The following is a 25,112-nucleotide window of genomic DNA, read 5'->3' on the forward strand; positions in this document are numbered from 1 at the left end:
TCCATTATCGCATCAAAGGCCTTCAAAGTGGTCTTGCACTGTAAATATAAGCATCAAGTAAGTAAATTGTTTGTTTGTACTGAAAGGGAAACAAAGGAAGTGGTACTGACCTTTTGAAAGTGGTTTTTTAATCGGCTCGAACTTGCTTGGACTTTGAATTTGGTGTTGTAGTTATCCAAAATGATTTTCCATCCACTGGACTTGAGGCCGCTGTCGTTGGCATTTCCAAGGTCCATTTGGTTCTTTATTTTGTCCATAACATACAAGCTATGACTGAGTTCCCAATCGTCGCTCTTCTTGGTTGGTTCTTCTTCTTTTGATTCATCTTCATCTTTCAATTTAACTTTTGAATTATCTTTTGATTTAACTTTTGAATTATCTTTTGATTTAACCTTTGAATTATCTTTTGATTTAACTTTTGAATTATCTTTTGATTTAACTTTTGAATTATCTTTTGAGTTATTTGATTTGGCTTTTGATTTCGATTGGACTACTTCGACTCTGTCACTGCTGCTATCTGAATCGGACATATTGCGGTTGAGTTGTTGAGTTGTTGAACCGAGTGATTGAAGATGATGAGTGAAGATGAGGGAAAAGACGAGTGAAGACGAGCAAAGATGAGGGAAGGTGAAGTTCTGTACTGTAGATTGACTTTCCGTACGGTAGACGGGGACTTGTCAAAATTTGGGCAAGGTTACAAGACAAAAGAAATCACAGAAATGTGATTTCTTGAAGGAAGAATTCGCTAATAGCGAATTCTTGAAATGTCTCGAAAAATCGCCTTTTATAAGCATTTTTCGATTTTTAAAATGCTTGTAAATAAGAAAACGAACGCATTTCACAGAATGTGATTTCTTGACTGCCAAGAATGTGATTTCTTGCAAAAAAGAGCTTAAGTGAACGCGCTCTAAGTGATAGGACCAGTCTCTGGGGAAGTTTGTCACGGGATCAAGGGTCTTGTTGATAATGTCTCCATCCTATTATGGCAATTGTCGGATGAGGAAAAGGGAGGGGAATGTACAACGTGTAATCTGGAGTACCAGTTCCTCAACCTGTGACATGTAAGTCCTTTCCTGTCACATATGGGATTATAACATTAAGTACAGAAATGTGGAAATCCACTATTGTTTCAGTGATATTGTTCTGTACGGTATGTACCGTACAGAAATGACCCTGCCCCACAATCATAGAGGATTGTACTTTCAGTAAATAATCTGCAAGCCCTTGGCTCAGAAATATGGATAGTCTCAAAGTATCTAGATTCACAAGATGCTGAGATCCATCATGGTGTGAAGAATGATCTCAAGAATCCATTGTTGTCTGATGGATGATCGTACAACAACAAGGACAATCCAAAAAATTGCACAAGATGTTCTTTTGATGAAGTCATTTTGATTGATCAAGTCGATTATTGAGAAGATTAGTTGAAATGATTGATTGATTGGAACCAACTATCAAGGCACAACTCGTCGGGGAGTTCCATGACTGTGGTGCGGGTTAGGATGTCTACAAGCATATGCTAATATACCACCATGTGTGGTGTGCGGAAAATTTTTCCCATTCCTCCAGGAAAATTATTCACACATCCACGCAACATCCTTGACCGCAAAACAGCTCAGCTCATCCATTTTGTCACACACTCAGTTCTCAAAACTTTGTTATTTGATTTTATTTGCAAATACCACCCACCCAGAGGGGTCAGACAATCCTTTGGTTTGCACAGGAAGGAATGTTTTTGGGACCACACAAACCAAGCCGGTGTGGAAATCAAAATTAATGACCATTTTTTCTAACATTACCTGTTGATATTTATTCAATCAAGGATTCAAAGTTATTATAAAAGATTCAACTTTTATATCAATCTTATATTTTGGATTTTTCTTCATTTGCACACTCATTTATATTGTTCTGTTACAATATCAATTTATTATATTTTGTTTTACAATTGGGAGTTATAGACTTCTTCAAATCCAAGACTCAAGTATAATTACTCAACTCAAACTGATTTTGATTATAGCTTATTATCTTCAACTTTGGTACTTTAATCATTTTATTATTCATTTATTTACAACACATAAAACTACATACAAACAAAAGAAGAAATGCTTAAAAAAACAAATAAAGAATACCTACAGTCCAATTAAAATGAAGGTGTCAGTATTCTTAATTATCAAGATTAGGGTCCAAAGTCAAGGTTTAAGATTAGAAAGAAATAGGATTGTCATACAAAGATAGAAGGCTGAAATCATAATTGAAGAGGTTGATTGATGAAGGTTGTGGTTGAAAAGGAGTTGAGATCGATATTGAATCAGTTCAATAGATCTAGGGTGTGATTCTGAAGATGAGAAGGTGGAGAAGATGTGAAAAAAAGACTTACTTGAAGGTTAGAGTGTTGAGTTAAGATTGAGGGTAGGTGACATCAAGATCGAGATGGGTAGCTGAGGTCCAACTGAATCAAAGATTGATGAAGGTGGTAGTTGAAATTGGAGCTGTAGATCGAAATTCTAAAACTGAAAGTAACAATAAGAGTGGTGATGATTCAGTTTCAGTAATTCAAAAGAAGGAAATGGAATGAAACTTACCTACATAGTGATCAAAATTGAAATTGGATGACTCACTCTATTTGAGACCAGAAATCGAATCCTAAATCAATAAAGCCAAGATGATGTTAATGAGATCTGGATGAGAAAGGGAGACTGGAGAAGAGGAAAGTGGAGAAAGATTAAAAGAAACTTACTGTAATGTGATTAGAGAAAGGAGGGGAATGAGTTGATGATGTGATGCCGAGTGCAATCGGAGTAAAACTTAAATAACTTGGTTGGGGTGAATGGAAGGGTATGTAGCTGTTGAAGCGAAGGTTGTGAGTATATAAGGAGGGGGTTTCTAGCAAATGGAATCCTATCATCCTATCATCCTATCAGATATGTTTTGATTTGATCATCGTGTTTGTGTGTGTGAAAAAGAGTTTGTTAGTTCTTTCTTTTGTGATCGAGTTTGAGTGATTGATTTAAAAACTCTTGAAGTGTCTATTTTCAATCTTGAGGTCTTGTTTGTGTGATTAAGATAAAATAAGTTGTCTTGAAGAGTTTCATTGAATTTAAATAAGGCTATTGATAGTGTTTCGTGATCTACTGTGTTCTTGATAACTTGCTGAGAGTGTAGTGTGCGAGTTATTGATATTGAAGTCTTGATCGGTTGCTGAGCTGGTGTGAAGACGTTGGTCTTTATTTTTTTTATTATTTTTTTACTTTGTGTTATCTGTGTCACTGTTTGTGAAAGCTTAAACAACTCGGGACCAACCCAGAGCACCGGTTTGAATCCCATCCTTTCAACAAATTTGCCAATTTTGAAAAATCCCTTCTGGAAATTTGACTTTGCCGATTATTCGAAACAATTAAATTGTTATCACCGGGTCCGAGTACCCAATTTCCTGGAAAATCACCACCACCGACAAAACCATCTCCCCCCTCTCCAATTGTAAAAGTACACTGCGGACTCAAAATCCAAAAGTAGTAAAAAATTGAAAATTACATAACTCTGGTTATAGAGGTTGTGTAGGCGTGTACAGTACACCTCCAGGCTCCGCCAGACTTTGCACATCCATCTATGGGATAAACAAAGTGTTGCGGGAAAAATTTGTGAAGATAGAAAGTTGTTAGATTGCTCTGGTTCTTTTTGAACTGCAACAAAAGGTCGAGGTCAGCTTCACCGCACCCGTAGTTTCATCCGCTCTCACAAGTGGTGATTCTTACCCTCTCCGGCTCAGCCTACGCTACACTGTGTAGGAGTTCTACACCGGCCCGCGGCCTGCCATCCCATACAGCTCTCTGGCTTCCAAGAAAATGATCTTGGAAGCAGAGCGTGGGTGGTATATGTCAGTAAACACATATAACAGCCCAAATAGAACTTATGTGTTAAAAGGACTAGATAAATAGCTCACACGAAATGGATATGAAGACAAAAAAATGATTGATGAGAAGATGAAAAAGTTGATCAATGAGAAGATGAAGGAGTTGATCAATGAGAGGGTGATAGAAATTAAATGAGTAGAGGGTGGTTTTGGGAGGGTGGTGATGGTTTACTTGGTAGAATCAGTAGATTTGGTGGATGCCAATTCAGTACAGATTCTGTAGAGGTGCAGTAACTGTACCTCTACAGATGTTTGACCAAATCTGTAGCTACCAATCTGTACTTTGTCCACAACTGGGGATTTTTGGCCTTGGTATGGTAAATTTCAGTCAAATTTAAAGTACCAAGGCTGTTTACAGCAACAATAGTGGATGCTATTAGGAAATAAGAAAGGGACCCACTATTTCTAGACCCCCTGCAAATGACCCTTAGCCCCCTTGTTCTGGGGAATTACCCAACTGACCTGGCAAAACCAAATTGCACCAAGCCAAAATTTGGCTGGGTCAGACCTCAAACATCCAACAATAAGGCCTGTATCTTCATTTCTTTGTCCTGCTTTGTGCCCCTTTCTTACCAAAGGGGCGACAGCATCCATAAAAGAAGCTTACAGTGCCCTTACCTGAACATGCCCACACACAAATGAGGAGTGTTTTCAAACATGCAGCATGCAATTCACCTTCAAGTGAGTAAAAATTCTCAAATCCAGATGATCCAAAGAAATCATATGACCGTACTGCATGGTTCCTTCTGGTAAGACTGCCACATGAGCCAAGAAGTATGACTTAAAGTGTTTGATGATATATTATCAATTCCTTGATCTCACAGACATGAGACACATAAAAAATGAAACAAAAACAAAATCTTGCCAGACCAACAGAGGAGAGGAGCCACCTACAACATAGGGATAGGTGTCAAAAATAATCATGGATGCACTCACAAGCCACCCTATTTCTAGAATTTCTCAGTTCCCAGCTTTTTTATCTTATAGGAGTGTTAATCTGCATAAATTCTGATACTTTTCCCCTTGAATATTTGTCACTTTACCTTTGATGAGACGAGAGAGAGTGAGACTCAAGAGAGGAACATCTCTGGGTGAGAGGTTCTCTGAGAGGACTCCAAACTGGTACCTGGATTGTTACCTAATCCAGGGCCAAAATGGTCAGCGTTGAAACCGTGCGTGGATGATATAGATGGAAATACATTGAATTTTGGAATGAATGATCTCTTGAAACCAAATATCAATAAACAAGGAAACTTATTGAAGCAACAGTTATAATCATCCAAATGAGAACTTTAGGAGAAATGAGAACTTCAATTACAACAACAACTTCCAAAAGAATTAAAAAATTCAATTTAATAGACAAAACAATAGGGGACTACCCAATCAGATCAAGCAAATAACAAAGTTTTTGGTCTGTGTTTCTACTCAACTTGATTGAACCTATCCCTGCCACAAATGCCAATGCAAGAGTTGTCTTAGACAGAGACATAGATGTTGTTAAAAAATTTCCAGGTAAGAGTCACAGATCAGGCAAGATTCTTCATCCAGTCTTTACTCACAATTAGTCAATCTTCTTCATTTGAAGTAAATACACTGAGAGCACATTGTTGAATTGACGTAAGTAGTGAAGAGCTAATCAAACGTTGTGATAGTTGATTGTCTGCAAAACATGAGAAGGATTTATCAGGAAGCTTAACTAAAAGTTAAATAAAAACAATACAAGTACAGTAAAGATTCACACAAAATAATTCATGGTTAAACCTTGAAGGTTAATAGGGCAGAAATGTACCTATGTGAGTCAAGCTCAGAAAAATAATTGTTTAATAAGATAGTTTCAGACGTACAATGATAAGGTTGTATGTCAAGAGGGAAACAGCCCAAATTGTAAGTCAAGGTTCCAGATAACATAAGTAATAATAATAATTATATTTAGAATTAAGGTAGGCCGTTGCTATTTGCCGCCCACATGAAATCCATGTAGGCGCTGTCCAAAATACGCCTACATGGATGTTTTCCGCCAAAAAGCGCCTACATACAGCCTGTAGGCGCTTTTTTCTTTTTTAAATGACGCCTACAGGCTGAAAAACCAATGTAGGCGTCATTTGTGTACGCCTACATTCTGAAAATAGAATGTAGGCGTCATTTGTGTACGCCTACATTCTGAAAATAGAATGTAGGCGTCATTTGTGTACGCCTACATTCTATTTTTAGAATGTAGGCGCTCGAAAAAAGCGCCTACATTTCATTTGGGCTATGTAGGCGCTTTTTTTAACACTGCGCCACATTGCAAATTTACCGTGGAGTTTAGAAAATTGAGTAGACATAGAAAATTATAGAGAAGCTGGCAAGGGTCAGAAAAATATGAAAAAATAATGGGAGGGCCCTTTGATGCATTCCAATTGTCTGGCATATTTTTTCATATTTTTAAAACCACAATGCATATAACACTACACAAAATATAATATCTTCTGGGCAGAAAATACAAAAACCAACAAACAGTGATATTGAGCAGTCTTGGAGAGAGACAAAAATACATAAAAATATGCATATTGTTCCTATGGCTGAGACCTTGAATTTGAGCATTTTTTTGTATTTTTAGTGTGCAGATTGTTGATTGTACTAACAAAAAACCTCCAAGTTTCTCAGATTACAACCTGTAACACGGATTGGAATTTGGCCAAGGGGTGACAAGGGGATATCTGGAATTCTATATCCCTCATATCTTTTGCAATTCTGGGTCAAAACACTTGATAGTTAGCTGATTAGGAAGCAATGAAATGCATTTGAATGTAATGTTAATGCATCAAATCTGTAGCTCCGCTACAAAAAAACCTATTTGTCTTCAAATCCATTAGTCTCTGTGATATGATCTAGTTTAGATCTATCTGTGTAGTTGTGCTGGGTCTCTGTCTTTGTTTTACATTGATATCTACCACTCACGGTATGCACATTCACACACATAAGATACATTTGACCATACAGTCTTTGTGTGATACCTAACTCGTTGCCGAGTTAGGTTTCACGTGTTTGGGGGGGGCCGCTCGGCCGAAGACTCCCTGGTCAAGGGTGGATCTCTGCTACCTCTACTTGGGACATGACGTCCGGAGCCTGCGGAGAGCCACCCTGCCAGGGCTCGAGTTCGTGCGGTCCGTGTGGCTTGTCAGTATGGTAGCCCCCCTGAACCTTGTTCCCTGTACAATGGTTTCAGTTTCACAGGCGTCGATCTCTCTGTCGATCTCATGGTCTAGGAAGTGTAATGTTCTTGGTCAACTACCCCTCAATGAGGACAGCTTAAATTATGCTACGACGTAACACCACGATTCATTTCCCTCCTCTCAACTTTTATGGGTCTTCTCGCAGCTACAGATCAATCACCTACTCGCTAACCTTCTACTATGTACTCCTCTCCTGGTTTCCTCCACCATCAGACTCAATCTCGAAGGTACGTCTCTTCTCGGACCCTGGATCTCCTTCTGCGCTTCCATCTCTGAACCTCACCGCCGGCCATCCTGGGTCCTCCATCGCCTTCCAGACGTATTTCGCATCCTCTGCTTGTTCCTTCGAGTACTTCCTTAAGTACAATTGGTAAGCTTTCGATTTCCACCTTCCAATTTGTACAATGTCTTCTAATGGTAATCCGTCGTTCCAGCGTAGTGTAGCTCCTCCTACCCTGAAGGAGTGTCCAGTCAGCCGGTTGTCTGGGTCTGATGAGTCCCATACTTTCTTGTATATGCTCATTGCCTCGAACTTCGTTAGGCATTTACGCTTTCCTTCTTTGTCTACGTATGAGAACAGCTGATCGGTATGTGTTGTGCCTTCGTTACTTTTGACTAGTAGGTGTAGAATGCGAAAGGGGTCTAACAACGATGGGCGGCGGTGTAAGTGCAACCACTGGATCTCCCCTGGTTTAGCTGTTTTTGTGTTGTAGAGTGCAATTTTGATGTAATCGTAGTTCGCCGAGGTAAGTACGTCCTTCACCAATATCGGCCTGGACTTTTTCTTATCCGATATCAGTTCGCCTAGGCGAGCCATGCCCCAGAAGGCGGTGATTGCCACAGCGAGTGCTGCCTGATTCTTTCTACCGGAGTTCGTGAGTGCCTTCAGAAGCTCTGCCATGTGGCGCAGCTCGACCGGTCGTTTCTGAGGTCTTGGTGACTCTTTTTTTGCAGCGTCTGTCACCGCTACTGCCTTCAAGATCTTCTTCACGACGGGGTCATTTTCTTGGGGAAAGGGGTGGTTATGGAAAAGGTGCCATGAGCGGATTCCGGTTACGTATTTCGCTAAGGTTCCTGCTGTGATCTTGTGAGTGCTCGATGTCTTTGATGGGGAACTGGAGTCATCAAGTCTTGAGTTTACTGGTTCTCCTGCCCATACTAGGAAGTGGTACAACGTTATCGGATCTAAGGGTAAGATTTGGTCTCGCCTCTTGCCGCTCAGTTCTGCGAACTTCATCAGTTTTGATATAGCTGACGAATAGTTCTCTAGCGTCGGTTGGGACCAGCTTCCACTTAGCAGGGCCCTCTGAATCGGGTTTTCTTGCCAAGTGATGGAACTATGGTGCAAGATACGGACGTGATAGATGTGTTAGCGGTTATCGGTTCATGACCTGGGTACGTCTCTTTCTCTCTTTTTTTTTTTTTTTTTTACTTACGATGATTCATCTTGGAGGAAGTTCACTAATTTCTTTTTGTTTTCCATCTTAACGGATGTTCCTTTGCAGCAGTTGGCTTAGGTCGATGGGTAGGTTTATTATCACCTCGTTGATAAGCTCCCAGTCTGCTGTTTCGCCTCGAGATAGGCCGTCGGCCTTATTTTCACCTGATGTGACTCGTTCTATGAAGAGGTCGCACTGGAAACTGGTGAGAGCTTTCTGGATGTTCTTCCACTCCTGATTAACCGTCTTATCGCGGGACTTCCTATTACGACAAACAGCTTCGGTCGTTGTATTATCAGTTAACACTCGGAACCTCCTGCCTGCCGGTGGAAACAGGTCTGCTACGACCCTTAACCCCAATCGAATGGCTACTGTTTCAAGCCATGCGATCTTCCGTTTCGGGGTATTCGGCGGTAAGTTTCGTGTTTCCCAGCCCTCTAGTAACTTGAACTGTGCCCACCTCGAGCCGACCAGGATCCCTATGCCGAAGTTTGGGCTGGCATCTCCAACCCAGCCTACATCAATGGGGTCTACCTCTGGGACCAGCCTCAGGGGTTCGAATTCGGTAAGTGTCTGGAGCCACTCTCTCAGATCTCTTTTCACCTCTTCAGGTACCTTGCGTGTCGCTTGGGCATTATACCATGTCGCCGTCCACCAATATAGGTCCCACATACAGCATCTCATGTTTGGGATGATGTGTGTTATGTGTCCCAGCTGTCCGACAATCTTCTCAATGTCCTTCTTCTTCCATTTCTGGTCCAACGTGAGTAGATCTGTTACTGTCTGAATCCTTTCTTCTAATTTTTCCTTCGGAAGTCTAACTGTTTTGCTGTCTCCATTCCATATGAAACCAAGATATTTTTGCTCCACCTCCCAGTCGCAGAATTTCTCGTTGTTAGATTGGACACCCATGTTCTTGGTCACTTGGAGGATATCTTTCATATCCAGTAAGTCTCCTTTCTCTTTCACCAGCATATTATCATCTACCCACCGGAAGATGGCTTTCACATTGAAGACTGCTTTAATTATTTCCTTCCAAGTGTCTGCCATCCACCCGAAGGTGCCACACCCTGCAACCCCGCCAAATGCTATCCGCGTATTGATCCATATCATTCCCTGAAAGTCTTTAATCGTTACACTGTGAAAATAATGTATTTTTCCAAGGTGAAAAATGATTGACATTAATGCACAAAATGATTAATAATGCAGAATTAATGCAGAAAAATGCAGAATTAATACAGAATTAATGCATTTTTAATCATTTTGTGAAATAAATGTAATCATTTTTCACCTTGGAAAAATACATTATATTTGCAGTGTTAGGTATTTCCATTGTGTTGGGTGAGTTGGTCCTTGACAATAGGCTTTTTTCCAGTCTACAATAGCTAACAGTAGGGATTTCCCTGTTGCCGCTCTAAAGTATCTCGCCACCGTCGCAAAGTCGTCCCACGACGTCTTGTAATCTTCTTTGTCCACAAAGAAATTTACCAATGGGATATCTGGTGCTTCGTCTGAGTAAAGCCAGTCTCTCAAGATCCTCTCTGCATTGTCTGAGTGTGCGGTTCTATCTTCACCTGTCCAGTCGTCTGCACGTTCGATTGGGGGTGGTTCCCTTGAGTCTTGATTTCTCTTTTTCATCAACGATACCTTATCTTTTGGGAAGGATAGGTCGTTGATCATCCTGAGGGAGCCATCGTTGTTAGTTACGCTGCCCATTGGGCTCGAGCGGAAGAAGCCCCATCTAGCGAATACCTCTTCATGAGTAAATGGTCCGAACATTCGCCCGGCTCGTCTTTCTTTTTGAAGGTTATTCATTATTTGCTCTTTAACGGCTAGCGCGGAGGAGTGGTTGTCGGGGGTAAACCAACGTAAGTCTCCTATCTTGTGCTCTGGTATCCCTTGATGGAAACCTTCTTTCAGCGCCGTAATGACATGTTTCCATCTATCCGATAGATTACATTCTTCTAGCAGGGTTTCCCACTCTGGTATCACCATCTCGCATCGTACCTCTTCGGGCCACTGTCTCTCCGATTGGGGGACTCTCCTTAGTGGTCGAACCTTGTCAAGTCTCTCTTGACCGCTCATCAGGATTTCATCTGATTCGGCGGCAATACTAGTAGAGTACAAAAAAAAAAGGGGGATAACGTAAGTCAGTGTTGTTTCCTCCTCTCACTCCCGTGTCTCACTAGGGGGGGGTTGTTTGGAGGGTGTGAAAGTCTTTTAATATGTATTGCATGTGGCTTTCTCAAACGTAAGTGTGTGATAGTATTCACTCTTCTTTCATTATTGTTTCAGTGGGGCTTCTAACATGATTTTAATTGGGTGTGGATACTAATAGGGGTTACAAGCGTTTGTTCTCTTATATCTGCACTTACTTGTTACCAGTTGCGGAACTTCTGCCTTTCTCAGCCTGATTTCCACTACTACTCGGTGCTGAGCTACCCTCTAACATCAACTGCTTGGTTTGAGGCACAAAGCTTCCAGGTCCTATAGCTGGTCTGTTGGTTTGCGGTATGAACTGTCTGCTCTGATTTTCGTGCTGACTAAAATGATTGAAGCTACCATTGTTGTTGGGATACGATCGTCTCGGGCCATTCACATGGTGTCTCACATTCGACTGGCTGCGATTCTGGAAGGGTCTTCCTCCACGTCCTGATCTCTGGCTTCTAGACGGACCGGCATGTGGGTTGTGTTTGTGAAACAGGGGTGTAGCTGATATTGGGTTCAGAGCTGAGACTAATCGACCTCCTGTTCCTTCTAGTTTAAGCTCCTGGATGATGTTTAGGCCATCCCACGACTGGTGCTCAGGGTAGATCTGCCCATCTATCGGGCTTTTGTTTTGCAGGGTGTAGCCTATAGCATACGGGTTATCGTCAAACAACTCGTCTTTCGCGAACTCCGAGTCCGTTATGGCTTGTTTAACTAAGGCTTTGTTCCGGAATCCGACATCAGACATTCTGCCATCGGGTAATCGATGTTCCCAGACGTTCTGCCTCTGGGCTATATCGTAACGAAACGCCGGGGTCCATCTGCCTTGTTGCTCTAGCTGGATTTCTAGTACGTTCATCTTATGGGCGATGAGACGTGGTGCCATCGGGTGGTTAATCTGATTTGGCAATTTGTCGTACTCTGCTTGATGATATCTGACCATTAGATCGAACCTCTTGGACCACTCAGCCGACGTGAGGCGCCACTCGCTAGGGATTGGTAACCCCACATAAGGGATGGTGCCTGAGTGACAGCTTGCAGGTTTCGCTCTCTTCTTAGCCATAAAGTTCTTATCCAGTAACAGCCATTTGACGTTGAAAATCGAAACCGGAACATGTCTATTCTTATTGATCATGAGTTTATCGAAGTAGTCTGAGAGTTTTGGCATGGTGTGTGTGAGATGACATCCAACTACAACCTCTGTATTGACTTTCTCTTTCTCCTTCTTTGACTTCTTGGCGGAAGGTTGCTCATCGTCTTCCGCCTCCTTTTCACTCTCTGTATCTTCTAATCACACGAATCGATCAGGTCGGTTGAGTCTTTTACGGCATTCTCTTTATTTCAGGGGTCAAACTCTGCTCACCATCTGAATCAATGTCATATAACTGAGGATCTCGCTCTTCTGAATTATTCTTCTCGCACCATTTCATGTACTGGGTGGTCAACATTTCCAGTCTCTTGTCTTTTTTCTTCCTATACGCGGTCTGGATGTTACGGATCCATTTTTCGTGTGCTAGGCATAGCTGAGGGTCTAGGTCTGCATCTTCCGTATCTGCTTCTATATTTGGTTCACGTAGGGAACAAAATTTCCGCAAACGTAAGTTTCTCTCTTCTCACTCGTTCTTCTCTGTTTATATAGATTATCACTTCTGGGCCTGACACGTAACAAATGCATGTTTCAAGATATATATTGATTAACTGGATGTTGCTTCGGAATTTAACCGGTTAGATCAACAAGGCCTTTAGCTTCAGGTGATTTTCAAATACCACTATGGACATTCTTTATTCTCTTCGGAATTTAACCGGGATGTGATGTTTTACTGATCAAGTGACTTGTGGGCTTTTCTTCTCCTCGGATTTTAACCGGAACTTTCTTCTCCTCGGATTTTAACCGGAATCAAGCTTTACACTAGTTAGATTATATATTACTCACGTAGGCCGACTAAGATACCACCACTGCGTTCTACTCCATCCACCACTCCTACTGCGGTGGTTTCATTCGTGGGCTCTGTCGTCACATCTGGTTCTTCTTGGTGTTGGGCGTTAGCACTCGTACTCGCCGTTGGTTGATTGGTGTTATTCGGTGGGCCTCTATTTTCTTTAGGGTCGGTATCTTGTTCTTCGTCGTCGATCTCTCTGTCCATACCTTCTCCCGCTTTTTGGCTTCTTGTTATGCATTGACTCTTCCCTTTGACTTTGTCCACGACATTGACTGACTTCTTGGGGGCTGCAGCTGTTGATCTCGGTTCCAGGGTGGCGTTAAGGGTTTGTTCGTTGAACTCTTCGTTGTTCATTTTAGGATGGTTTTCTTTTCTCTTTTTAAAACTTGAATATGATTGTTCTTGTAGGGATATATATAGAATGTGATTGAAGTTGGTGTGTTAGAAAAGGGAAAGAATTTCTTCTATACTGAGTTTATGTAAGAAAGAAAAGAAAAATTTGTCCTTGGAACAATGTGTTGAAAGAAGATGAGCGTCTTTCAACTATGTGCGGATGGGGATGGATGTGAGTGTGAGGCAGAGATTTTCTTTCTGCCTGTGCACACTCACTCGCTATCTATTCCTCTTAGCTCGGTCCGGTCTTAGCGCCGGGTCTCTGATCTACGGGGCCGTTCATCCCCAGTCCTTATGGAACACACGGATACCGTCGTCCCTTTGAGCATCCGTATCACACAATTTCCTATATAGCCACATAGATATTCTTTGGGATTAGATGCAGGTTTTTTGTCTCAATGAAAGATATAGTCACAGAGTTTGGCTTTCCAATGAACAAAAAATCAAGTGGTTTGACCAAGAATTGACAAAGATATAAGGGATTGTTGAATTCAAATTATGCCCTCCAATGTCTGTTACAGGTTGTAATCTAACAATCCTGGAGGTTTTTTGTTAGTACAATCAAAGATTCTCACACTAAAAATACAAAAACATACTCAAATTCAAGGTCTCAGCCATAGGAACAATATGCATAATTTTGTGTATTTTTGTCTCTCTTCAAGACTGCTCAATATCACTGTTTGTTGGTTTTTATATTTTCTGCCCAGAAGATATTATATTTTGTGTAGTATTATATGCATTGTGGTTTTAAAAATATGAAAAAATATGCCAGACAATTGGAATGCATCAAAGGGCCCTCCCATTATTTTTTCATATTTTTCTGACCCTTGCCAGCTTCTCTATAATTTTCTATGTCTACTCAATTTTCTAAACTCCACGGTAAATTTGCGATTTGGCGTAGTGTAAGCGCCTACATGGAAAATACAATGTAGGCGCTGGAAGAGGTGAGTAGTGCCAGCAACGATGGACCAGCTGCGCTTTGCTGCGCTTCGGGCCAGTTAACGGAAGCGCAACGGGATTAATAGTTTTTTTAGCCCAAATCAGCGCCTACATCCAGTCGTGCAAATGTAGGCGCTACAAATCCAGCTTCATAACCCCTCAGCAGGGTAATGAAGCCCCATTTTGATGTCCAAAACGCAGTTTGGCCTCGAATTGAGTGCACCGGAGGACGGACAACGCATTTCGGACTCGAAATGAGAGAACCGGAGGACGGAAAAGACCAAAAACGCAGTTTGGCCTCGAAATGAGTGCACCGGAGGACGGAAAACACATTTCGGACTCGAAATGAGAGAACCGGAGGACAGAAAAGACCAAAAACGCAGTTGTGTTATTGTATTTGAAGTTTAATACAATCTTCTCATCTCAACATGAAGGGGATCAGATTATTATAATTCAGAAATAGAAGGTTTGTAAATAACTTCCTCATATATATCAATCAAATTTTAACAAAAAAAACCCATTCTGAAATTCTTACACAAAAAAAAGAAATACAAATTAATCAATAACAACAACTTTGATTTTTTGAAGGGTGGAGGGTTGAAAAAGTTCAAAGTCCGTGTTCTAGAGTGGAAAAGGGGGAAAGGAGCCAAGGGGCCTCTATATCAGTGGATTTGTACGTGAAGTTTGACCAAACTTCCACGTACACACACGTGTAGGCGCGCAGAAATGACGCCTACATGGCTGTATTAGGAAAGTGGGCGCTTTTTTCCCATGCCTACATGGATTTTCCTGCATGTAGGCGTGATATTCACCCGCCTACATGTCAAATCTTAAATGTAGGCGCAATTTCTGAGCGCCTACATGCAAAAAAAGGGATGTAGGCGTAAAATTCAAGCGCCTACATATGTAGGCGCACCCAAATTACGCCTACAGTCGAAAAAATAAAATGTAGGCGTAAATTCCGTGCGCCCACATATGTAGGCGCTTCAAATTGACACCTACATTTCATTTTTGGAATGTAGGCGTATACAAATGACGCCTACATTGGTTTTCCAGCCTGTAGGCGTCATTTGAAAAGGGAAAAAGCGTCTACAGGCTGTATGTAGGCGCTTTTTCGTGGGAAAAAGGCATGTAGGCGCTGTTTTGGCAGCGCCTACATGGATTTTGTGTGGGCTGCAAATAGCAACGGCCTTAAGGTAAAAATATACTATTATTATTATATTTTTGAGTAGTAAGAAGTTAGTATAGCACTCCAAAGACAACATGAGATGTGACTGGAAACATCCATTCTTTAATGAGTATGTAAAAGTACAATAATCTTGTAATGAAAAGAAGCAGAGAGGCATACTCCAAAGATATTTTATGTCTCTGTCTAAGACAACTCTTGCGCTGGCATTTGTGGAAGGGATAGGTTCAATCAAGTTGAGTAGCAACACAGACCAAAAACTTTGTTATTTGCTTGATCTGATTGGGTGGTCAGATGACCGGGGTTTGCTAGCCAACGCCACCTGAGATGAGGACCATAGCCAACACACATATGGTATCTGGGGCTGCTTGACTGAGAAATGGGGGGTAGATTGATCCCAGTCAAGCCAAAAGGTTAGATCCATTTACAGCAAAAGCCTTTGTTTTAAGGGGTTTTGGAGTCATGGTTGTGTTGGGATGCCGTGATAGCACATATGAGATATTTTGGGGTACAATGATGTTGACCCAGTTGAAGTTTCTGATTTGGTATCACCATTGATGTCAGGTACATTTCTTCAGGTGCCTCACATACAAACCAATCAAATGTGCACAATGCAAATGATAGACAATGAGAGCATGAATGAAGCACAGCAATAATGTTTGTATTTTTATGTCCAATTGCAAGTTTCAATTATTTTTTCTCATTCATTGTTTACTAATTCAAAGGGGGGATGTTTGTAGCAGGATACACATATTATCCTGGTTACAAGTTATGGAATAGCCCAGGCCATATCTACTAGGTCCATTGTAGTGAGCTATTTATATTACTGATTTAAAATCAAAGGTTAAAAATTACATAACAACTGATTTACTCAAATATATCTTTTGATTATGGTGACTTATCAAGTTGTGCAATTCACATTTATTATAATTATTACTCAATTTCATATTTCTTTTTATCTCAACTATTTACAGCCATTCCGATATTGCTTGTCGCTCCGTTTTGAAAAAGAAAAGTTGAAACCTAAGTTTTTACTCGATAAAACTTCAAACTCAGCTGTAATTCAAGGCAATACAGCCAAACTTCAGGTTTTAACCGGTTAAAACTTAGGTTTCGAGCTCACAAACTTTTTCTTTTCAAAAAGGTGCGACAAGCAATATCGGAATGGCTGTACATTTATATTAGAGAAAACATATTAGAAGAGAATGTTGTTAGAAAAGATAGTTGAGAAAATTCAATAAAAATTGATAAGAAGAAAATCAATGAAGAGTTTTGATTCCTTTCTTTTGAAAATGTTCTTGCTAAAACCTCAATCACTTATCAGATTATTAGTGTATTCTGACAATGAAAACGTAAAAATGATCACAGTTTACCAGATAATTATGATATGAAATAAGGAAAACCATGAGAGCAAGATGATACATTGTGTCCCTTGATCTACATGACAAGTAGAGATATTTATGTCTCAAACCTGTCTTGAGGCTGGGCTCCAATTGCCTAGTGTTTGTATAAAATGAGGGAACAGCCATGACGTCTACAAGAGTTCCCCGGCTACAAAATATCTTTTTATCTTATCAGGGGGTTTCAAGTTATAATGATCTAGCTAGTCGAGTTGATGTAATAGACTTGTTTAATTAAGTTGATTTTGGTAACTTTTTGGCACTTTCTCTTGCTCTAATCAACTGATCTTCCTTTCCTTTGATTCAATTTTAAGCTTCTTTTGATGGATCTTTCAATTATGAGTTGTAGGTAATTTTACATCTGTGTTTCTTTCTAGTTCCTCTTGTACTAGCTAAGTTACTTCAATTTAATTTTGATTTAATTTGATTAATTGTTGCTATGTATTTCTTCTATTTTATTTAATGTTGTCTTTTCTCTTTTGATTATAATATTTTAAGATGTTTTCTGATTTTGTATCTTTGAAATAAAATAAAATAAACCGAAGGAAATGTATGAAACTGAATTAGGGCGGTTCAAGAAGAGAACCGCAAACCCACGTGACACGAAGTCTTGATCCACAAATTTAAGGCCGACTAGTACTTAAAATCCTGGTTTGCACAGTCACGAACATTGTAAATGTAAGTTTTAAGTCCCTCCAAAGTCAGGTCCAACGCATCTCACCAGTCGTCTTTTTCGGTTTTTTTCCTCAGTTCCTGTATTTTTTTTGGATCATCTTGTCCTAGCAAGACAAAAAAGAGGTACATCTTTCTCTGACTTGACCTCAAATCCAGCAGCCTCTTTCTCGGCTTCGATCTCAAATCCAGCAGCCTCTTTCTCTGACTCGATCTTGAAGGTAGATCAACCAGCCTCTTTCTCTGACTCGACCTCAAATCAACCAGCCTCTTCCTCGGCTTCGACCTCAAATCCAGCAGCTTCTTTCTCTGCCTTGACCTCGACCTCGACCTCAATCACCTGTCGCCCCAGCTTTCCCCGGAATGCAAAACTTAAAGGCCAAGCTCAACAATTGCCCAGTGGCCCTTCTGAAGGCAGTGAACCTGAGGAAGATCTAGCTTTTCCACCAGTTAGGCAATCCATCGCAAGCCCTCTGGTATCAACGCCTGAAGCGACCCGCCGCAAAAAGCGGTGGCGGGGCGGCGACGGGGCGGGCCGCCCCGTTGCCGCTACAAAAATTTTTATGCAGGGGGTCCAATTGCCCCGCCACCGCCCTCCCCAGAAAAATCAACATGTAGCGGGACGCGGGATTGGCGAGGCTGGTCAAAATGATGCCCCGCAGCCGCCTGTCAGAGCGGTATGTAGTGGGTATAAACTATATAGTCTATTACCTTTCATTCCCTTTCCACCGCCAAGAAATACGTAAAGACCACTCAATCCTTGGACCGACTTCACTTTGACTCTTCCACACAAGAAACAACCCTCAATACATCCAACTAACCTTCACTAACCTCCACTTTGGTATCAGCACGTTTTCAAAGTTTGAATTGGGAACTCGGAGTCAAATCAGCCTTTAAGTAGCCAAATCTTATCATATCAACAATAACAAGAGGTCATCAGACGTAGGTGAACGGGCATATGGTTTATCATTTGTTTTATCAGCACATTTTCAAAGTTTGAATTGGGAAATCGGAGTCAAATCAGCCTTTAAGTAGCCAAATCTTATCATATCAACAATAACAAGATATCATCAGAGGTGAACGGGTATCGACTATCATTTGTCTTTATTGATTTCATTCATTCCTCTCTTATACTGAAGTGGGATACTGATGATTCTAGCTTCTAGCTTGTTTTTTCTTGATCCTCATTAATGAGTTTGCCTGTGAAATCAAACCTGTTTAGAAAGAGATCAATGACGACATATCATGATGGACCCTATCTTATGTGCTCAGGACTCTATATAAGGTGAGTGGAGTGACTCTTAATCATTTTATTTTTCCCCAGTTGGACTTGCTTCACAAATTTTCCCTCAGATAATAATAAACTTACAATCATCTTACCATTTTATTTAAATTTTCAACGATCAAATCTCTATTTTGATTCTTTGATATAGTTTAGATACCATGTCTCTTTCCAACTCTACCCTTGCACCTCCTGGTTCTGCTACTAGTACTTGTCCTAATCTTCATCCAAGAAGTCCTACTCACTGCCAGCATTAAATATGTTCCCTGGTCGGAACATGACCTAGGCTGGGAATATCATTGAGAGAAGAATGGTGCATCAAATCATCTTGCACTGCACATCTGAGCCATAAAGCATACACTACATATGTGCAAACATCTGAGTAAATCCTTAGCTATCAGCTACATACAGGTCCGCTCAGTTTTCTGCTCATCTAGATAAGAAGTTCATGTGTAATACATGCTGTAACTTTGTTCAGATTGAGCCACACATCTCAAAATATTGACTACATATATCACAATGGCTACTCAGGAAATATTCATGGAACTGTGTAACAGTAGCAGGATGGGAATGTGATCACTAGGACCCATATTCCCATCTGGGAACCTCTTTAATGCTGGCATACTGGTCCTAGTGCTAGGCCAGGCTTTGTGATCCAGTCTCCCGACTCGCGAGTCTCACTTAGCCATCCTTTGAGTGACTTACCCAAGTTTGATCTTGATCAAAATCCTGGAAGTAGTCCCTATCATCCAGAAGAGCAAGCTGATACCGATGAAGCATCTGTTTCCTCTGTTGATGACAAAGCTGTTTCCGTTGTGGAAATAACCAGCGCCACCGACTTCCTGGCTTCTGTGCGACACAACGAGAAGAAGAATGTTTGACGAGCAAAGGCCAAGGAAGTAGCAAAGGCAAAGTCTCCTCGTGGGCGTGGAAAGGGTCGTCCCAGAGGCTCTGGTGCCTCCGCCAATTTACCTCGAGCAGCAGTGAAGAAACGCAAGACAACTGTTCATCCTGTTCTTGTAAGTTCAAAGCTCCATTCGGAGATTGTGAGTTATTAAAATTGATCGAACTGATCCTTTTTCATCTTTTCACTTCTCATTCTCATTGTTGTCTTTATTCTCTTCTGTTTGTGTCTTTTTTCAAGACTGGTGTCCCATCTGGTGTCGATGTCAATCAAGACTCTGATGTAGAGATTGTGGATAGTGCAGGAGTTTGACGTGCTCAACTTGGGCGTGTTTTGGAGCTTTTGGAGTATTACTATCCTCCAACCCATGTGAAAGGTGAGGTAAGGGTTTCTTTTACAATATTAATCTTTCCTCTATGTGTAACGTTCTGCCCTCGAATTGACTCTTGGCTTACCCTTTCTTTGTTTGTATGTTTCAGACAGGCAATGATCCTTGAATGTTCAAGTGTCAATGGTGTATGAGCAGGTTCACGTGTGGTCTTCGCACGCACTACAACCTTTACGCCCATCGGGATGGGGCCAAGGGACGAGCAGCCTGCCCTCGAAGATCTGTGGCAATCCAGTCCGGCTGCATCTTACCTCGCACCTGGGCTCAAGAGCAAGCTGATATGGTGGCAGTATCTAACGAAGCCAATGGCCAACCCACTCTCGACTTGTTTTTGTCTCAAGCAACCTTCAGCATTGATTTGTGTAACATCTTTCTAGTCCTTTGGATCTTGAAGCTCACTCTCCCGTTCAACCGTTTCTACAACATGCCGCTTCGTGCTGCTTTCAAGCTGGCCAACCGACAAGCCAAATTGAGAACACCAACCTGGGCCGCTGGTGTTGCCAAGGAGCTGTATCAAAGCTTAAGTTCTGCAGTGATATCTATGGTATATGTAAGTCCATTCTTTGCTTTCATCTCTCTTTTTACATTCAATCGATCAACTTTATACTTATCTCTTTCAGCATCAACTTTCCTTTCTTTTCACCTTCTCTTCATTTTGTTTTATTCATCTTTTAGGAGAACACAGGCAAATTTTCACTTGTCCATGACGTTTGGACAGCTAAGGGTAACCGATACACTTTCATAGGAGTATCAGCTAACTTCATCAACAGCGAGTGGAATTATTGGACAATTCACTCAACGTTGAAGCTTGTTGCCTGGAACAAGTTCGGTTCACTTCTAGCACCGCCGGTGGCATGATTCTTGATAGCAAATGGTTTGCACAAGAGGATAAGTATTTCATTTATATCTTAATTCTCCTCTCTCGCTTCTCTTCTTTCAAGTAGACTAATTTTTTCAATTTTGGATCAATTACATGATAGGTCAAACTACTGATTCCGGTTCAAACAACAATACAATGGCAAGAGAGATGGAAGTGTTAAAAAGCTGTCAGAGCAGGGATGATTACAGTTCAGAACAGATCTAATGAACTTAATCAAATCCCACGAATTGAGTTACTCACCTGTCAGAGCAGGGATGATTACAGTTCAGAACAGATCTAATGAACTTAATCAAATCCCACGAATTGAGTTACTCACCTTTCACCCAAGAATGCAATAGAATATCTTGGATCAGTTTTATTTCCATCACAATTATAAGAATGAACAAGATATGAAAATATGAAACTTGAATGAACAACATACCTGTCAGAGCAGGGATGATTACAGTTCAGAACAGATCTAATGAACTTAATCAAATCCCACGAATTGAGTTACTCACCTTTCACCCAAGAATGCAATAGAATATCTTGGATCAGTTTTATTTCCATCACAATTATAAGAATGAACAAGATATGAAAATATGAAACTTGAATGAACAACATACCTGTCAGAGCAGGGATGATTACAGTTCAGAACAGATCTAATGAACTTAATCAAATCCCACGAATTGAGTTACTCACCTTTCACCCAAGAATGCAATAGAATATCTTGGATGAAGAGGGAAAACTCGCTTTGCTGCTCTTCGAGGTTTAACATTAATAGTCTTTGAAAATGATACTTAGGTTAACTATGATGATAAACTGTTGTAAACATAACATGCACTTCTAAACGCTACATATGATATTAGTAAATGATGAATGAAATAATAAACACTAAGGTTTCAGACTTTATGAAATATGACATAAAAATTACATAACGAAAATGAAAACTCTAACATCCCCCCTATTTCAAAATCATTCCTAATTTATGTGATTAAGTTTGAGAGCATGAACAAGCGCTTGAGGACCTAATGGCTTGGTTAAGTGATCCGCTAGCATTTCTTCGCTTGGAATATGGTGTATTAACAGCTGATTTGATTGAATGAGATCTCGAATGTAATGATAGCGTCGATTGATATGTTTAGACTTAGATTTCAAACCGTCACCCGTGGCGGTAAAAATAGCTGAAGTGTTATCAATGTAGAATGGGGTGGGTTGTTCCAACTGATGCATTATGTCAAAATAGAAAGATCTAACCCATGCCATGTGTTTAGAACACTCCGTAGCCGCTATATATTCAGCCTCAGATGTTGATAGTGCCACGATCAATTGTCGCTGAGATTTCCAGCATACCGCTCCATCTGATACAGTGATGATGTACCCGGTTACTGATTTTCGCGTTAAAGAGCACTGTGAGAAATCTGAGTCAGAGAAAGCTTGAGGTTCGTCAGTCCCCCCAGAGTAGGTGATTGTAAAATCTTGAGTTCCTTTTAAATACCGTAACACATGCTTCGCAGCCATCCAGTGTGAGACAGTCCAGGCAGAGTTGTACTTAGATAGTTGTGATACCGCATATGAAATATCGGGACGAGTGCACGAAGATATCCATTGAAGGCAACCCACAAGCTCTTGATATGGTATGTCCTTGGCTTCTTCTATTTCTTCCACAGAACCGGGAGTGAGAATGGTCTTTTGCGGAAGGGGAGTTTTAGCCGACTTGCAGTTGACCATAGCGAATTGTTCTAGGCAGGACTCGATATAGTGAGATTGAGATATTTTGATATACGATCCGTCATCGGCAATGTCTAGTTTGATGCCGAGATATAGAGTAGGTCGTTCAGTCCATTTCAATTTGTATTTGGAATCAATGAAGGTCTGGAATTTGAAAAATAAGTCATCGTTGTCGCAAACACCTCGTAAACCTCGGTACTTCGGACCCGCACCGAGGAAAACGTGTACCGTATCCTCGGAGCGGCTCCGTATACAAGCGGCAGATGCATTTGGGATGTCTCAGATGCATCTGAAGGCATCCCCCAGCATGCCAAGTCCACTCGCACACGCCAACACAACTGTCTACACATGTATAAACAATGCCACACCCACATGTGTAGGTGTGTGACACAACACGTTAGCTTGACTTATCTACACACAAACATGTAGATCTTGTACACACGTATGTACACATGTGTGGCACATAAGAAAACATGTGCACACAAACCTGTGTAGTCTTGTGACACGCTATGGCTACTCACACTAAGTACGTACCTAAGTGCATCTTGTACACACCCATGCACACATGTGTGTGTCATGTGTTACACTGTTTTTGATATGTGACACACACAGACTGTTCGTGGTCACACCCACACCCATTTCTCTAAACCTAACCAAATTACCACGTGTGATGTGGGTTTGTCACTCAACAACCGCATCAAACACAACCACCCACACGATCAAACACCTCACCCATCACTACACCACACAATTGAAACGAACACATTCCTCTCTCATCACTTCTCTCATCACTTTCCTCGAACCAGTGGCAGATCGGTCTGGAATCTACCTTGGTGAGTCCAGTCTATCTACAAACTCACCTTCTGATCGATTGTACTTACACTTACAAACTTGATTTTTCGAACAACTCTGTATTATATCAATGATTGGCGTAACTCATCCTCACATCAAAAAAACGTCTCTCACTCATCCTTACATCACCTCACACAGTTTTTGATTGTTTTCTTAACTTCTTTCCATTCAACCTTTCAAACACGTTAATAACGCTTTAAAGAACCCAACCAATTTGTCCGGTAAGTCCAATCAATCTTCTTATTCTCACAACCTTCAGATCAATCGTACTCACATCAAACACAACTTTTCACACGTCCTCTCACAACATTTCACACCTTTCTCACAACACATCACACAACTTTCTCAAGAACCCAACCGATTTGTCAACCCTTGCCGGCTGAAATACCTCGGTAAGTTCAATCAATCTTCTTATTCTCACAACCTTCAGATCAATCGTACTCACATCAAACACAACTTTTCACACTTCTTCTCACAACATCTCACACCTTTCTCACAACATCTCACACCTTTCTCACAACACATCACACAACTTTTGAACTCCAACACAATTTTCATTTTCAATTCTTTTCCTTTATCATTACCAACCCATTGAATAACCAACTTGATCGATCCATTCAGCCTCACGATGACTGAGATTCCACCACCTGAGGCTAGAACTGGCTTCAAAACTCGACTTCACGCCATCCTGTACATTCAGGAACATGCCAACAATAATGGCTTTCGTGTAACCATCAAGGATTCCAGGGCGAAATGGGTTCAATTCAAATGTCATCTAGGACCAACTCGACACAAGGACACCAATTCCAATGCGAATACCAAGACGTGTGGATTTCTGTCCACCTCTAAACTCGATTCTTCCGATGGAACTTGGAATTTTACTATTCAAAACGCGAATCACAATCATGAACCAGACTTCAATATACACAAGCACGATCTTGCGATTTTACGTGACACCATCAGCAAAGAAGAAGAAAAACAACATCGAAACATTGTAACACCTCAAATTCCTTCAGGACAAATCCTTATACCTCATATTCAATCAGTCCAACCTTCGACTTCTGCAATCACTCCCCCGTTTCTTATACTTCAATACCAAGCTCTGCAGCAGCAAATGCAAGCTCTGCCAATGCAGTCTCAAGTGTATCTATTGACTCGATTCCTTTCCGAATGCCAGCTTTCTGCCGGACTCGCAAACACAGTCTCAACTCCTATTCCCACACCTCTACCTCCTAATCCTCTCCCCGAAATCTCGAATACAACACCCCAAGATTCAACAACTCCAAAGGCTTCGAATCAGTCTACTAATGATGAAGACACACAAGAATCACGATTTTTAAGCAACTCACCCATCAAATCTAATCCAGATCAAAGCTTGGTAAGCTTGTTCAGATATGATTCATCATATTTGATGCTTACTATGTATTGATCTGACTTCTTAGCTTAATATCAAGAATCGAGAAACGGCAAAAAGTGGAGAATCGAAAGGGAAAGAACGCGAGGAGCCGCCAATTTCAGAAGAGGAAGAAGCACCTGAAGAAAATCACGCACCAGTATGTCAATCTTTGACAACCTTAAGCTTACCGCTTATTCATTTAGCTAACACACCATGTTACCTTACCACAGGATAGCAATCCCGTTGTTCATAGGAGTCCAAAGATTTCGAAGGTAAGCTATTCACATTATTCAATAAATGTGTATGTCAAAATTCAACTAAACTGATACATCATTATTTTGAACAAAGAAGAAAACACCGAAGAGAAAAGCTTCAGCTGTGGAAGAGCCGACACACAATAA

At 41.0% G+C, this 25,112-nt stretch overlaps 2 protein-coding genes across 2 annotated transcripts; one reads left to right on the plus strand and one right to left on the minus strand.

The window, feature by feature from the left end:
• Positions 1 to 15,335: 15,335 nt before the first annotated feature.
• Positions 15,336 to 15,694, minus strand: MELLADRAFT_94633 (uncharacterized protein; the record flags this gene model as incomplete). Its single annotated transcript, XM_007417251.1, has 3 exons — positions 15,336 to 15,391; positions 15,485 to 15,602; positions 15,659 to 15,694. The coding sequence occupies 3 exons, from the start codon at positions 15,692 to 15,694 to the stop codon at positions 15,336 to 15,338; spliced, it is 210 nt and encodes a 69-aa protein (XP_007417313.1).
• An 8,249-nt stretch (positions 15,695 to 23,943) lies between these two features.
• MELLADRAFT_94634 (uncharacterized protein) lies at positions 23,944 to 25,112 on the plus strand (the record flags this gene model as incomplete). Its single annotated transcript, XM_007417252.1, has 4 exons — positions 23,944 to 24,693; positions 24,758 to 24,868; positions 24,965 to 24,983; positions 25,060 to 25,112. 4 exons carry the CDS (start codon positions 23,944 to 23,946, stop codon positions 25,110 to 25,112), a joined length of 933 nt encoding a protein of 310 aa, XP_007417314.1.

Source organism: Melampsora larici-populina (assembly GCF_000204055.1).
Source record: "Melampsora larici-populina 98AG31 unplaced genomic scaffold MELLAscaffold_70, whole genome shotgun sequence".
Taxonomy (NCBI): domain Eukaryota; kingdom Fungi; phylum Basidiomycota; class Pucciniomycetes; order Pucciniales; family Melampsoraceae; genus Melampsora; species Melampsora laricis-populina.